The sequence below is a fragment of the Xiphophorus hellerii genome, chromosome 22 (genome assembly GCF_003331165.1).
Source record: "Xiphophorus hellerii strain 12219 chromosome 22, Xiphophorus_hellerii-4.1, whole genome shotgun sequence".
Classification (NCBI taxonomy): Eukaryota; Metazoa; Chordata; class Actinopteri; order Cyprinodontiformes; family Poeciliidae; genus Xiphophorus; species Xiphophorus hellerii.
Genome location: NC_045693.1, coordinates 23,248,931 through 23,265,109, shown reverse-complemented (window position 1 = coordinate 23,265,109; position 16,179 = coordinate 23,248,931). Strand labels below are relative to the sequence as shown.

At 38.4% G+C, this 16,179-nt stretch overlaps 1 protein-coding gene and 1 non-coding gene across 2 annotated transcripts; both read right to left on the bottom strand.

The window, feature by feature from the left end:
• Positions 1-514: 514 nt before the first annotated feature.
• On the bottom strand, positions 515-607 carry trnai-uau (transfer RNA isoleucine (anticodon UAU)). Its single transcript is given in 2 exon segments — positions 515-550; positions 570-607. It is a non-coding gene; the product is annotated as a tRNA-Ile (tRNA).
• A 7,965-nt stretch (positions 608-8,572) lies between these two features.
• Positions 8,573-15,161, bottom strand: LOC116713636 (myelin and lymphocyte protein). The gene is made up of 4 exons (XM_032553845.1): positions 14,959-15,161; positions 10,312-10,479; positions 10,083-10,214; positions 8,573-8,974 (listed from the first exon to the last, which is right to left on the bottom strand). Exons 1-4 carry the CDS (start codon positions 15,049-15,051, stop codon positions 8,900-8,902), a joined length of 468 nt encoding a protein of 155 aa, XP_032409736.1. The 5' UTR covers positions 15,052-15,161; the 3' UTR covers positions 8,573-8,899.
• Positions 15,162-16,179: the final 1,018 nt, after the last annotated feature.

The window sequence follows — 16,179 nt, the reverse complement described above, 5'->3', positions numbered from 1 at the left end:
CTGTCAACCATATTATGTACATGCTGCAAAATATGGGATATTCGTCATCTGCGGTCATGCTAACTAGCCTTTATTGTGGGGAATTAGATGTAGCATAGCAGAGAGTAAGGAGGGAAGGTGAGTAACAGCACTTATACTCTCCTCTTGACTGACTGGTCAAATGACTTAAAGTGAATTATACTGTCGAATACTGTGAATTACATTTGTTATATTTTTAACAAATATGTTAAAAAAATATTTTATAAAAGTTACCTTCTTTGGCTTTATGTAACCTAAAAAGAGCAATAAAGAGACTGGTTTCAAAATACCAACTCATGAAAAAACCTTATTTCAGATTTCTTATTTCATCACTTTGTATATTATGTTAGTTTATATATTAAAGATAATTTGTTACATACACCCACAGTAGTATGACTGCTACAGTCTGTAGTAGGTAGGTTCATTCTCTGTTCCTAGATCGGACGTTTATTCCCACCGTCTCTACATAAATAATATATACCCGGAATTAAACAAATGCTCCAGGTGAGGCTTGAACTCACAACCTCGGCATTGCTCAAAGTGTACTGTCTTATAAGTACCGCGCGCTAACCGATTGCGCCACTGGAGCTCACGCTATTGTGCAAGATAGTGAAGAAAAATCTTCCCAGCAGAACTATTCAAGTCCATTTCGGGTTTGTTTTATTATTATTATTATTTTTTTTTTTATTATTATTATTGGTACTGTAGTTCAAGTATGGTGTGATTTTGGGGCTACCAAGCCGGGCGCGCAGTCACGCCATAACCGAGCGAGTTTTTGAAAATACCAAATTTATTTGAAGCACCCAGGAAAAAAACAGCGATGAACTGATAGCTGTGGTGACTCCAGGGAGGCGCTAGGGGGTGCTATAACTCCCCATGGATCAGACGTAACACCCGAGAGAAATATTTTATTTCTTCGTCTGAATATTTTATAAAATCTGACTGTGATTATATTACGAATATTATAATATATTATAAATTAACAACAAAAAAAGACACTCAGAAAAGGCGATGAGTCTTTGACCTCATTTCACATCCTGTAAACAAACTAGTGGGTGGTAGAGCTGGACTGCTTATATGGTGATTATACGGGCAGAAAGAATTTTTTTTTTGTGCAAACAATATCCATCGTGTCTAAGGCTGAACAAAGGAGTTTCAGGAAAAAGTTTCCAAAAAACATATTTTGATTATGTTTCTTGACAGCGAGGAGAGCTCCTTCGTTAGCAAGAAGCTATAAAGCAAATAAGGGCATGGATTAACAACACTCCTCCTTACGTATTATCTAGTATTACAAAGACCCGTTTTTACATTTGTACAAGTTGTTATCTGTGTTGCTGACATTTCCAGTTAGTCAGTGAGTTGTGAATACGTTTTCTGTTGTGGGAAAAATCTACCTGAGGAACAGCAACAGGGACATTTGAACAACTAACCTTTCATAAAAATCTCTAAGACCCTGCTAGTTTAAAGACTCAACTGTTACTGATTTGACCCTTTTCCTTCTGTGAAGACATTAAATGACAGAAAATGTCACCTCTGTTACCTGTTTTTAATGTTTTTTGGGGGTTTTTTTATTGTTCATTTAAAGCATTTTATAGAAAGAAATGATGATTATCTTTTTATGGATGGTTCTCCCCCCTTTATTGCTACATTTCTAACTTTACCTGAATTTAATTGAAATGACACATTTAAATTAATTTCACTCTCACCAGCCTCTATTAATCACACCTTATACCTGGTTAAAAAAAATAAAGTTTCAAAGCAGAGAAGTTTATGATCAGAAAGCAATATTAATATATTGCTAATGAATGAATTAATTATGAGCTAAACCTCACTTCACCCCTGCAGCTTACAGTTTTGTGTCTGACACAGAGTGTTTTGTCTGTATGGGCGGCGTGCTGTGGTGGCACAGGGGGGCCTTAGACCCCGCGGACGTCGCGGGTTCGACTCCCGGTCCCGACGACCTTTGCCGCATGTCCTCCTTCAAAAATGGCGCCGGCTGCCTGCAGACGCAGCAGTGTATAAAAAATTCTTGCTGTAACTGCGAAATATGTTAAATGACCCTGAGCTACTCTGGTTGATATAATATCCAGCAGTGGGTGGAACAACAAACTGAAGGGGTTTACTTTAACCCAGCTGTTTTATGGGACGTTATCTCCTCGAGTTTATTTTATCACTGTTGATTTCTCCTATGTTAAAACATTAGGAACTCATTTTGGAAAGCATAATTAGCTTGTTGCACATACTTGAAGTTTGATTTCCAAAGTTAAAACATACTCAGATGGAGGGATTATTGTAATGAAGAGATGTCATTGGCTTGGCTTCCTTACACTGACAACGTTTTAATATTAAAATGATCAACTGAACTCTATATTACTACAAATGAGCTGAATTGAATTGTATGTAATTGGATTTGAATCTGACCACCGCTAAGCCAAAAAATATTAATACTCCTGGCGGATTTATGAGCAATTTAAATTTAAATTAAAGCAATTTTAAAATTTTACAAATAGGTTTCTTTTTTCTGGAAGTAATTTTAATATTTTGCAGTGTATTTTGGTCAGGGGGAATTTTTTTAATTGACTTTTCAAGTGAGATTGACCCTCATTGTTTAGTGTACTGCTGCAGGAGCAGTGATGTCATGGGGACAAAGATCATGACATCACTCATGACATAGTGATGACATAGACAATGACTTTGATATAGTCAATGACCCTGACTATGTCAAAGTCATTGAGTTCCAAGAGTTCCAAAGTAAGATTACTTTCTGTGATTTAGAGAAGCAAAACGATTGCTATCCAAAAACAAGAAGAAAATGAAGCGTTCAACACAAGATTCGCAGACCAATGCCAGCTCGGATCAATTAACTGACAGTGATCCCCAGTCACATAAGAAACTGACAAGAAATGGGGGTGAAAGAGCTAGAGACACAACAAGACAGCAAGAGGACAACCAAACAGATAATACTGTGTCCAAGGAGAGATTACAACAAACTGAAAAAGAGTTACGGAAGCAACTACAGATCACATATGTGCAGAAGAAGCAAATGAAACTGCTAGAAGTTAAAAATTTTAAACTTACTAACACATTTAAAGGGATTTCGACTAAACTTCAGGAAAGTGAAAATAGAATTCAGGAACTAGAAGGTCAGATAAAAAACATGGAACAAACTCTTGCAGATAAGACATATTCTCTTATGTCTGAAACCGCACGGAGACGTGACCTGACTGACAAAGTTTCAGGACTGAAGGTGTACAAAGAACGAGCGCTGGACGCAGAAAAACAGGTAAAAGAGCTTACGGAGGACAACCAAAAATTGAAATTACAGTTAGACGCGTCTCACCTAAAAGTAAAAACATTTCGAAATGAATCAGAGACCCTTAAAGTCGAGCTTAAAAAGCAGTCAGATCTCTTGAAAACTAGAGAGAACACAATTGACAATTTTAGGAACGTATTGCATGCAAAACAAAATACAATCGATGCTCAGAAAGAGGAGATTAAGAGACAACGCAAAGCTGCACAAGAGACAGAACTGGAAGTGAAAAGAAATCGCCAGAATGAAGAAACATCAATGAAGCGATTAAAGCGCAAAGATGAAGAAAATTTGAGCCTACGAAAGGAAGTCACCTCACTACACAAGTCTTTGCATGATTTTGAGATGAAGTTGTCAAAACTAGATTCACGATACCAAATCCTCCAGGAGAAATGTAAACATGCTTATACAGACAAAGCAATCCTGGAGAAAAAGAAACACACACTGGAAATTTCTACAGCAAATCTTGAGAGAGAGGTTGTTGAAACCCAGACACTCCTAGAAAAGTCCCAGCATGACAATCAGTTTCTTAAGAATCAAGTGGAGCAGGTCAAGATAAAGCTGGCTGAAACGATTCAGAGCTCCAAGGAAAGTAAGATCAAATTTGAAAAAAGCCTCCTGAGTACACAGGAGGATTATATAAAACTGAAAATGGAGAGAGAAGAAGCTCTGACAAAAAACAAAAGAGCCATAGAAGGACAACGCTGTAATGAGAGAAAAATTGGAATACAGGCCGATTTAATTCGCGAACAGGAATGTAAGATTACACAACTATCTAAGGAAGTTCTGCGACACCATGACAATGCTCAGAAATTTAAAATGGTTAGAGCAACTTATTCTAAGGTGCAAAGGTTAGGGTTAGATGATGAGAATGGAGATATTATACTTCTCCCAGACACCGACAGGAAAACGGAAAAACTCAAAATGTATCGCGCTGAGAACCGCAGAATGTCCAAAACACTGCAAGAGAAAGACATAGAAATTGAGAATCTCAAGGTTCAGGAAGAGAATCTGCAGCATGTGGTGAAAAATCTCAAGTCTAAGTTAGACTATGTGCCGGAAGATGCATTGCTTAAAGTGCAGGTGAGTCAGGGCAAAGTTAGAGCTCTCAAAAAACGGATAAAAGCCCAAGAATCAGAGATAACTACATATCTAACAAAAATAAAAATGCTAAATGTCACCAATGAAGAGTTGAAAAATAAGATTGTAGAGATCTCATTTTCAAAGAAAGATAAACTTCCGCCAATTCAGTCAAAAAATATCGAACTGAAATCCGAGGACACAGACACAAAGTCTATGATGAAACGCAGAAAACTTTGTCTTCCGCCAATTCTAATCACTCCATATGGAAAAGCAAAAAAGTAAAAGGATGTGGTTGTTTATGTTGGACTGATGGAATGATAGCATCTGAGAAAGACGTAGGCAGGACCTCAGTATGTGGGGGAAGGTCGTGGAGAACATGTGGAGACAAATTTTGCCATATGGGTGGATTTTTGACAGTGGGAGCATTTTATTGATTTTTCAAGAGAGGTGGTCAACTCTCATTATTTGGGGGCGGGGGATCCTGCACGACATGTGGGGACAAATCAGGTTTTGTGGATGGATTTTTGACAGGAGGAGGATTTTATTCACTTTTCAAGAGGGGTGGTCAACCCTCTCTGTTTGGGGGGTTCCTGCAGTACATGGACACATTGGGCCATATGCGTGGATTTTTGACAGGAGGAGCATTTTATTGATTTTTCAAGAGAGGTGGTCAACTCTCATTATTTGGGGGCAGAGGGTCCTGCACGACATGTGGGGACAAATCAGGTTTTGTGGATGGATTTTTGACAGGAGGAGCATTTTATTCACTTTTCAAGAGGGGTGGTCAACCCTCTCTGTTTGGGGGGTTCCTGCAGTACATATAAGGACACATTGGGCCATATGGGTGGATTTTTGACAGGAGGAGCATTTTATTGATTTTTCAAGAGAGGTGGTCAACTGTCATTATTTGGGGGCGGGGGATCCTGCACGACATGTGGGGACAAATCAGGTTTTGTGGGTGGATTTTTGACAGGAGGAGCATTTTACTGATTTTTCAAGAGAGGTGGTCAACTCTCATTATTTGGGGGGGGGAGGAGGGGGTCCTGCACGACATGTGGGGACAAATCAGGTTTTGTGGGTGGATCTTTGACAGGAGGAGCATTTTATTGACTTTTGAAGAGAGGTGGTCAACGCTCATTATTTGGGGGCGGGGGTCCTGTAGGACATGTGGGGACACATTGGGCCATATGGGTGGATTTGTCATGAGTTGCGGTGAGTGGTGGTGGAGGCAGACGCTGAGACCCAGGTAGAATGAAATGATGATGAATTTAATGGTGAAAGTAATCCAGAAAAATCCCAAAACACAAAAGTCCAGACAGCACAAAGAGCAGATGCAAAAGCTCTCAAAATGTGACAACAAGTAACTGGACATACACGACGAGGAACAAAGAACACAGGTGGGGTTAAATACACAGAGGGTAATCAAGGAGACAAGAAACACCTGGGAACAATCAAGGGGAGACAGGACAACACAGAGACTCAGAGACACAGAAACTCAAAGTAAACACAGAGAAGGAACAGATCCTGACATTACCCCCCCCCCCTAAAGGGCGGCTACTATCCTGCAGGATACTTGGGGTCAAATTGGGCCATGTGGTTCTTTTTTGGTCATGGGGAGCATTTTATTGGCTTTTCAAGAGGGGTGGTGGCGCCAGTGTTTGAGGCTTGCCGTCTGACGTTCTTCCTGTTTTGCCATTGTCTGCTTCGTGCTTTTAATTTTATTATAAGTATAAACTCTCTGATTGTGTGTGATTGATAAACATTGCTGGATATTGGAGCCTTGACTTCAAATATGTTAGCACTTATACTACAGACAAAACCTCGACCCTTCTGTTGGGCATTCCAGCTCACCTGCGTTGTTTCTGCACTCTACCTTTCCAACGAAAGCCAGCCCACCGCCGTGGAAAGCGCAGCGTTCGGCTAGTACGATTAAAGGCTGCTTTACGGTGCAGTTTCTTGGCCTCGTTCAGCATGTGCGCCTGGTGCCTCGCCTTTCCTGCCCATTCCATGTATTGGATCCTGTGGACACCTGTCTGGTACCCGTCGGTGGAGGCCAAGATGGAGTATTCCAGCCTCGTGGTCCCTGCGCTTCTCGGCCCTAGATTCCCTGGAATGATGCTAACTAGCTTGTCATTGATTCTACAGCAAATCTTGAGAGAGAAAGCGGGTCAGGAGGGACATGGCAACAGATATCTGTAATTTAGACGCAATCCAAGGTAAAACTGTGTGGACTGGCTGCAGTCCAGAGAGGAGGCTGTTTTTTATAATCATTTTATAAAGATTGTTTGAATTTCTGTCAGTAATAAAAATATTGTTTTTGTTGTGTAATTGTAAAAAGAGCAAAGACACAGAGAAATCCCTATAGATTCCCTGGAGTGAAGCTAACTAGCTTGTCATTGAACACAGTGTTGCTCACCTTTTTTTTACTAGGACAGGGGTTAAAGGTTATGTTGGGGTTAGAGCTGATGCTGACCGACTCACCTGTTGTTAAGTGTGGTAAAAGGTACAGCGACAAGTTCAATATATGAATATCTTGGTTTTTCTTTCCTGTAGCTAAGCTAACTATGCTAAATGCTTGATAGTCACAGAGTCTACCCACCTCTCTTGGAGAAAAATTGTGCTACAAATTGACACTCATGTCTTTTTCTCTCTCTTATCTCTATTTTTTTTTTTGAAAACCTGACTTTATTATTTTTTTAGACAGCATAGTAACTGCCAGAGTCGTTCTGGGGCCTCATGCGTGCGCACAAAAAATGTGCGGCGCCATATTTAACGCACAAAATAAACATTTACTTTGCGTAAATATACGCAAACTTTTTCTGCGGACAATCTCAAACTACAAAGCGTGAAAACTAAAACACTGCAATCTGACTATATTCATCGTTATTTAGACCAAGTAGCATCAAACCCGATGTTTTTTTCACCCTGTAGTGAAAGCTTATACAGAAGATGAATCATTCTTTTTAACCCATACATGACTTATTTAGAAATGCTTGTTGGGGGATTTCTGTTGAATCCACCCTTAGTTTGCGTTAAAATGACATGTTAGCTCAAAACCTAACACAGCATGTGGTGTCAAACTTGTAACCCAACCCCGTTGTGTTAAATGACCCTGAGCTACTCTGGTTGATATAATATCCAGCAGTGGGTGGAACAACAACCTGAAGGGGTTTACTTTAACCCAGCTGTTTTATGGGACGTTATCTCCTCGAGTTTATTTTATCACTGTTGATCTCTCCTATGTTAAAACATTAGGAACTCATTTTGGAAAGCATAGTTAGCTTGTTGCACATACTTGAAGTTTGATTTCCAAAGTTAAAACATACTCAGATGGAGGGATTACTGTAATGAAGAGATGTCATTGGCTTGGCTTCCTTACACTGACAACGTTTTAATATTAAAATGATCAACTGAACTCTATATTACTACAAATGAACTGAATTGAATTGTATGTAATTGGATTTGAATCTGACCACCGCTAAGCCAAAAAATATTAATACTCCTGGCGGATTTATGAGTTTAAAGCAATTTTAAAATTTTACAAATAGGTTTCTTTTTTCTGGAAGTAATTTTAATATTTTGCAGTAGAGAATCTGTGAAAGAAGTTAAAGATTAAGGTAATGGCATGGAGGCCATCCAACCCTAAAGACTTGGAGCTCATCACCAAATATATATATAAAAAAATACCAATGGAATGATGTAGAAGTTAAATTTTATTGCTGTAGTCTATTAGGAATTGATAATAACTTTACGTCTTTTCAAAATTAGCTCTTATTTTGGAGTATTTTATTACTTTTTGGAGATGCATGACTCGGTGCTTTTTGATTGGCTGAAACTTTTAAATCTAAATGTAGCACGGTCGTGAACAACATAATGAAATGAACTGGATTGATTTGGATCAATAATCTAAATTTGGATCCATTTAGATTATTTTTGTCTAAATTGCCCTTGTGCGCGAGTGTGTGTGTGTGTGTGTGTGTGGGGGTGTGCGTGTGTGGGTGTGTGCATGGGTGTTTGTCCCGTGTGTTTCTGTGTTGCTCTAAACAACATTTAACAAAACTTTCACATTTTGCTGCTTTCTTGGTAAAAAAAAAAAATCTTATTGAAAAAAAATATATAGATGACACAACTTTGAAGCAAATGAATGAAAAACACACTTGATTTGTTTCACTTCAATTTTCTATAATTACATTAAACTTCAGTCAACAACAGAATCAAATCCTTGAAATGTAGAAAATCAGATTTTTTCAAAAATAATGAACGATGAAATGCACTATTAAAATAGCTTTTTATAATTTCCATAGATCTACAATTATAGCAGTTGTTCATCCAAACTGATTGCTTGTTCTATTTTTTTGAAGCTATATACAGTAATTGCTTGACCACATACAAAAAGACATTTCTACTCTCCATTTCTAAACTTTATGTTTGCGTCTCTAAACTGTTTGGTGCCCAGTCCAGAAAGCCGCCACCATTCTCCCATTCTCCTCAGAAGTGTTTCCATCGGATGGCAGAGAGGATGGCATGGATGAAGTAGAGGAGTGTGGTCGCAAAGGCAAACACCTTCAAAAGCAAACACGAAACACAAAGGCTAAAGTTAGAGCCATGCGTTGGGGAAATGTGGTTCTGTACAGACTGTAAATGAGACTGTGTTCACAGGTCAGCATTGGGCCACAATTTATTTGAAGGGGTGTGCATAAGACTGACATAACACCTGTTATGAACATGAAGGAGTTTTTATGAATGGTTATGACTGCTGTCATTAAACGTCACTCGGCAAATAATGACACTTTTACTGCAAAATTGTACCAAAACTTGCATTAAAAGTCAATTTAAAAAGTCGACTTTGCAATAAAAGTGCCATTATTTACTGAATGACACTTCATGACGACAGTCATAAACATTCATGAAGACTCCTTCATGTTCATAACAGATGTTATGTCATATTTATGTCCGTCAAATAAAGTGTTACCCAGTTACCTTACAAACTGAAAGATGCATTTTGCATTTTATGTTTGTCTGACATTTCTTGGTTGATAATCTGACACATTTAGGTGTGAGAAAAAAAGAAAAAAAACAAATTTTTTCATAGAAAAACACATGCTGGCTGCTTCTAAAAGTGATGAAACGACGTACATTTCATGCAGTCAAACCCGGTTTAGTCTTCCACTGCATCAGGATGAAAGTTGTTGTAGTTTTATAGTTTTTCTGCTATTACATTCAGAGTATTTGTTTTGTTTGTATCTTTTTCTTTTTCTTTTTTTTTACATACTGCATTAGAGTAGATGACGCTATTTTGCTGTCTCTATGACATTTCAGAAGCACAACATCGCTCCCATGGTGCTCGAGCCTTTTGAGGTAATAAACTGCAAGGTGTCTCAGAGTTGTGAAGCTTTTTTTGTTATGCTCAAATAACTCTGTGAATAAACTCTGTATGCTTCAGTACCAGACGAATAGGAAGACGACGTTGGAGTTTTATTTGCAGAATATCTGTGTCGCAGATATATAATAACTGCGAAACAGATCGCAGTTATTGTGCGAATACACACGGACATACAGTATTCTTGTCCTTGTGTTCTGGACAAGAATATAATGCAGTATACAGCATTTCAGTAAAATCAGGGAGATTCTGTAAACAGTCTGAGAGGAAGTAAGAAGAGGAACATCTCACCACCGCTGCAATATCAATCTGGTAGACTCGTAAATCAAACAGCAGAGCTGATTTTTTCACCAAAGTAATGTAAGCCAACTCCACTCCCGCACTGAGGTAGAAAATCACTGCCAGGCCATGGTAGACAAAGTCCTGCACATACGAAACAAATACAGACCAGTTACCCTCATTTCTATTCTTATGTCTTGTTTTTAGTTCGTCTTCACTTCACGTTGTGCTGTGCTCTTACAGCAGCGGCCCAGACGGGGCTGCTCTTGTGGCAGCCAGCAGCAAACATGATCATCCACAGGAGGGTCATGATGAAGCAGAAGACCGAGACGAACATCACCCACCCCAAAGGGTTCACGGGGTTGATGTGGGTCGACGCCACCAGGATCCACACCAAACCGCCAAACACCTGGACAGAACAAGTTGGGAGAAGGTTTCACCATGGAACACGTTTTCTCAGAGTGGTCATAAATCTACATTTGTGGTTTCGGTTTCTACAGGCGGTTCCAAAATGATCGCTTTAGGACATTTGGGAGTGTTTTTGAAGTAGTAGAAGTAAATTTTGATCAGAAGTTTACACCCACTCGTCATCAGTATGGATGGCATTTTGACTTTAGGGTTAAAATGACGCATTTGAACCATATGTTTCCATAGTTGAAGAATTACAAATCAGCCTCAATGAATTTTAACTTGCTTACGACATCTATTCTGTTTTTATTTTCTAGCTATCAGCAAAGTTCATGCCTTATTTTGGATGTACTTGCTGACTACTCGTCTAAGTAGAATTGGTAGAGTTTGCTTAAATAGGTTGACTCCCATGTACAAATCTGTAAATCCTTTTTTGTAAGGTTGAGCTTAGGACCATACCTAGAAGGTTATTGTGAGCCTGCTTAATCCGTTCCAAAAACCGTTTTAATCTACGTTTGGGATTGTTGTCCTTGTTGGAACACCCATCTGTGTCAAAGGTTCGTCATCCATAATGAAAGGAAACTGGCCAGGTTCTGCAGCAACAAATGTAGTCTCATAAACTGGAACCTGCTAAAACACCAGTTGTCCTCATCCTTTACAAAGAGAAATTAACATCAACATGGACTTGGAGGGTGCTAATCAAAAAAACAAAATGTCCAACATCAACTTGATTAAAATTTGCAGCTTACTCGCATGGACAAACTAATTTCTTTGTAGTAAATGGTCAAACATGGCGGAGGTACCATCATGCTGAGGGAATTTCCTAATGGTCAGGTGCATTGAACACAATTGGTGGAATAATAAAGTCGGAGGACTGCCTCCACATTCCTTAATATCACACTCAATAATGGTAACTTGAGATGGTTAAAACCTGAACACAGTTGGGAGTTTTTCAGGAGGATAGAAATACAAAACCAGGATCACAACTGGTGTTGGGGTGGATAAACAAGGCTAACGTTAAGCTTCTGGGATGAGTTTGCTGTTAGCCCAGTTGTACATTTTTGAACTATGCCTAAAACCAAGTGAGCTGAGACACACCCAGAACGCTTTCCAAGTCTCATCGTGACATTTGTTTTGCGACATGAAAATAATTTTTTTTTTAAGCAAATGCATGACAGGATGTGTATGTTTATGCTTGAGCCTGTATGTCATTTTGATGTTGTTTCAATGATGGTGACTCCTTCTACCAAACATTAACTCATTCTGCTATTTGCAATTCCACATACGCAAGAATAACATCAAAACAAACCATTAAAAGCCCCAAATAATAGGACACGTATCAGTCAATCAGTTAAATATCATGTGAGAAGGAGAGAGAAAAGGTTAAATACTGAGTGAAAAAGGAGGAAACACAGTTGGCAAATAATAAATCCGCCGCCTCAGAGACAATCCCTCTCTGACTATTGACTAAACAAACCTTGGTCTTATTGGAATGTGGGCGGTGTTTAATTTGTTAAGTCATAAATGGCAATACTTGAGTAGCTATAGACTAAACTCTGGAATTTTCTTTGAGGCCAATTGTTTTTAAAATAAGGGGTCGTGGTTGTAAAACCTAATTCTAGTTTATTCCAACAGTTAAATCAAATGTGTCTTCTCTAGTTTAGTACAAATTTATGAACCAATTTTGCTATTATGGAGAGCTAACTGTGACATCTGTCAGATTTAGCCGTAAAATTAATAAATTTCTGTGTGTCTTTCTTTATTTATCAACATAATGGCGTGGTTAGTTGGAACAACAGCATTAATAACCCAATTTTAAGCCACAAAAGCACTTTTTCCCTTAAAATTCTCCATTTTTTGTATCAAACAAAAACATCATTTTTTTCTTACAATACAAAAGGCTATCAAGGTTATTACAGTGAGTATAACATTGTTGCTTAACTTTGATAAATGGTCAGCGAAATTAGACCAAATTAGAAATATTACCTGGCTTAACTGCATGAAACTGTAAAATGAAGGGATCCCCCCCCCCCCCCCCCCCCTCCCCATTGTTGCTAAACACATGCTCCTCGTATTAAAAAATATTCATTTCATTTTTGTTGAAAATATACATTTTAGATGCAACATTTCAGCAGTTAGAGTTCAAACTACTAACCCATTTTCATGGTCAGTCAAGACAAATGTTCAGTTTAGGACCCAGGCATGGTGGTGCATGCATATTTTCCTTTCTGTGTGTCTTCTTAACTATTACTGCAAATTTACCTCAAACCCGTACACCACTGATGTCTGTCGATGCATATTTAACACATACAATGAATCACATCATAAGCACTTTCATCCAGCGGCCAGAGTTACAGTCTGTTGTGCCTAATTTTGCTATTGTGAATGCTGAACACCTGTATGTGGGCTATATTCAAATGTGAAATCGAATTATCTGCTGAAATTTAGAATTTGCTTGACAGCAAAATCCCATTTTTCAGTATATGTAATTCTACCTAAATTCAGACAATAAGAGGCAGCAATCCATCCTAACTTTAAGTTTACTTGAACTAAGTTTTCTCCTACAGTTGACATAGAACTATATCTGAATCATTTCTTTCTTTTATGAAAGTATGAAGGTGGTGAAGTATTTCACTGATTTACAGCAAATATTTATTTCTTGTCACTGCTGTCAGAACATTCAGTCCTGATCTAACATTTCGTCAAAGACGATGAATTAATGATCAGCTTAGTGTGCAGCGGTCTCAGAAAAGCCGTCCAAAACACTGTTCAACTTTTAGCATAAATTTAAAAACCATTTTGACACAAAATTTGCCCATAAAATTTCCTTTAAAAACCTTCTGACAAGGTGCTTAACATTGTGAAATAGTCAACTAACTAAACCCGTATCACAACACGATCGAACATTGCAAAACTATTGCGGTACGACGACAGTAATAGAAAAGGAGACAAATAATAATAAAGGGGATTGAAAACTGCGGAGTGAAGCTGTTGCAGCTGAGCCGTCCGCCACACCCTTCATGCCTGCGTGCCACTCTCATTGTGTTCGCCGTTATATTTGCTCAAAAGCCACTTTTAAAGCAATCTGCTATTGATTAGTCACAGGTTACTGCACTTTTTTTTTTTTTTTTTATCTGCTGAGACTCCTGCAGGCTCATTTGTTATGGTTTTTATAGGCTTTTGTAGTTAATTTTTAGCCTTATTTGCTCAAACACAATTATACAGTTGCATGCCGAAATGAAATGACTAAAATGTTCCAAGAAAATAAATGATTGGAGGAAAACGTTGCCCTCCCTCTTACAGATAAGATAAGGCAGGAACTCTGTGTGGCTTTAATACTAAAACACTCAAATATTTGACCTGAACTGGATCTGATGTGTTTGGATTATAATGTAGACATAATTTGGTCACAATTTAATTGAATAGGACCAAAGTTCTATTCTAGTCTTTTTTTTTTCCAGTAATTTCTTGACTGAAACACTTTGGATCATATTTATTTGCTTTTATGTGTTTTTTTTCTCTCCTCACTTTGATAAATATGGCTATGAAGTAGGCTACAACGAGTTTGTTGCATTTGCATTATGGACATTACTTTCGTAATAAGTTGTCACAGTGTTAAAAGGCAGAATTAAATTGCTAACCGCCTGCTCAAACTGGTCGTTACACTCAAACGACTTTCTCAGAAATGATTACTTCTGCTTATAATAATTTGTCGTTCCCATACAAGTTTGACTAAATGTCCAATTTGGACACAGCTTCCAAGCATTGAAACCTGCAGCAGGGTTTTTTTTTCCCCCCAGGCCTTATGAGAGCGATTTACATTTCTTAAATTTTTTCTTCTTCTTTTTTTTTTTTTTTTCCATAGACAGAGAGGTTACCACGTTTTCCCTCAGATTGGTAACAGAGACACAATATGACTGAAATATGAGAGGTGAACGGATGTAGGCACTCCTCCCGCACTAGAAATGTTTCATTGTGTTCTTTTATTTCCCCCTCAAAATGTGTGAAGCTTTTAATCCAGATGATCTGGAACCTTTGCGTTTATTAACAATGGGTTTAATTTGAGTCTTTATTCGTGACAAATAAAGACACATTTAACAACATATTATGTAGTTTATGAATTAGTTTGGAGAAAATATGCTTTATTGTCTTCAAACGGTGCTCTCAGAGTTCTGTCTTGTTGCTTTCTTTTGCGTCAATTAACACATTTATTGATGTAGCATCATTTAGATGAATACAAATATATGTAAAAAAAAAAAAAATTTGTTTGTCTCTTTATGTGTTTGCCTTTTGGACTAAACAGACCAAACTCTAAAGCCAATGTGAACAAAAAAGTAACATTTGGAATAAATTCGATTGAAATGTGGGCAAGGAATTTTGAGTTTCTTCTCTAATAGGTCGCAAAAGAGTATCCAAAAAGGACAAAATCTCCAAAAACTGACTTAAAAAAAAAAAAAAACAATAATAATGTTCCACTCACCAGTTCCGGCAGATAAAATATATCTGGGGCTGTGGTGCATATTTCCATTCCACTGGGCAGCGTCCCCATGGACTGAGCTGTGGTAGCAGCCATCTCTCCCTGTTTCTTCAGCGAACGACCCAGGGCTCCTCTGAACTAACGGGGCAGCAGCAGGTGTAACCGAATCTTATACATAAGCCAGGTTTAGCAGACAAACCCGTTCTGCTATTGTGTGTGTGTGTGTGTGTGTGGGATCCCCTCCCACAACAGCTTATCATTGTTGGGCAAATCCAGACACACCCTCCTCTCAAGCACGCTGGTTTACCGGGAGCGGATGGTGTGTGACGGGGCCTTTGAAACATCGTGACCCGAGGCAGCAGGCAGAGATGCTGTGACAAACGGTCGCCGCTCGTTGTCGAGTAAAGAAACAGCTGAATGCGTTTTCAGGTGACAGCGACACGGTTGGCCCTCGCTGGTCTCGCTGCGGCCCTCTGTTTGTACTGCACACACTCACTTTTTAAACACGTTTTCCTTCAGAATAAAAGGGCTTTACGTGAGTGAGCACATTTAATTGTTGACCTCTCACACAAAAGGCTTTATTTGGTGATAACATGAGTCAAGATTTTTATATCAATAGTGAATCACATGTCCCCAAGGGAATGAGTAAGTGGCAATAAAGCACATGTCTTTATTACAACCTTGTTTGTGTTTGATAAACTCAAATCGAGGTAAGGCTGGCTGACCAGGGTGGGAAAATGTTTCAGAATTTTATATAACATGAAAGAAAATCTGCTTTGTCTCTGATGCAATAAGATTTATTAAGCTAATTCTCGGCTGGCTAGTTTCAGAAAGGAAACACAGAAAGTGTTGGGTTGTTTCTTTAACCTCAATGCTGACACAAGTTGAGTAATTTCAAGCAAACAGTGGGTCAGAAATAGTCACTCAGTTTGTTGGTCTACCAAAGAAATTAAAAGAAGTCTCATATTGTTTAACGTACGGCCATTTTATGATGAACAACAACCTGATCAAAAGTCACTAATATAGTTTTTCACAGGATGAAATAATAAGAAGGGAGATAGTAAAATTATCTTGTATATTTATCTGAACTAATTTGTTCACTTGAGCTATCATTAGCCTTTAGCTAATGTAGCATTGGTGGCTGCTGTCTGTTGTAGCAAAAGAAACGTCCATAAAATCATCTTTTCAGCAGTTCAATCGATTCCAAAGTCAGGTGTGTGTTTT

Excerpts from the sequence above, each read along its gene's own strand:
- LOC116713636 (XM_032553845.1), bottom strand. The coding sequence starts at position 15,051 with ATGGCTGCTACCACAGCTCAGTCCATGGGGACGCTGCCCAGTGGAATG. Across the intron at positions 10,480-14,958 it reads TATTTTATCTGCCGGAACTG|GTGTTTGGCGGTTTGGTGTG; the intron begins GTGAGTGGAACA and ends TGTTCTGTCCAG. Across the intron at positions 8,975-10,082 it reads AGATTGATATTGCAGCGGTG|GTGTTTGCCTTTGCGACCAC; the intron begins GTGAGATGTTCC and ends TTGCTTTTGAAG.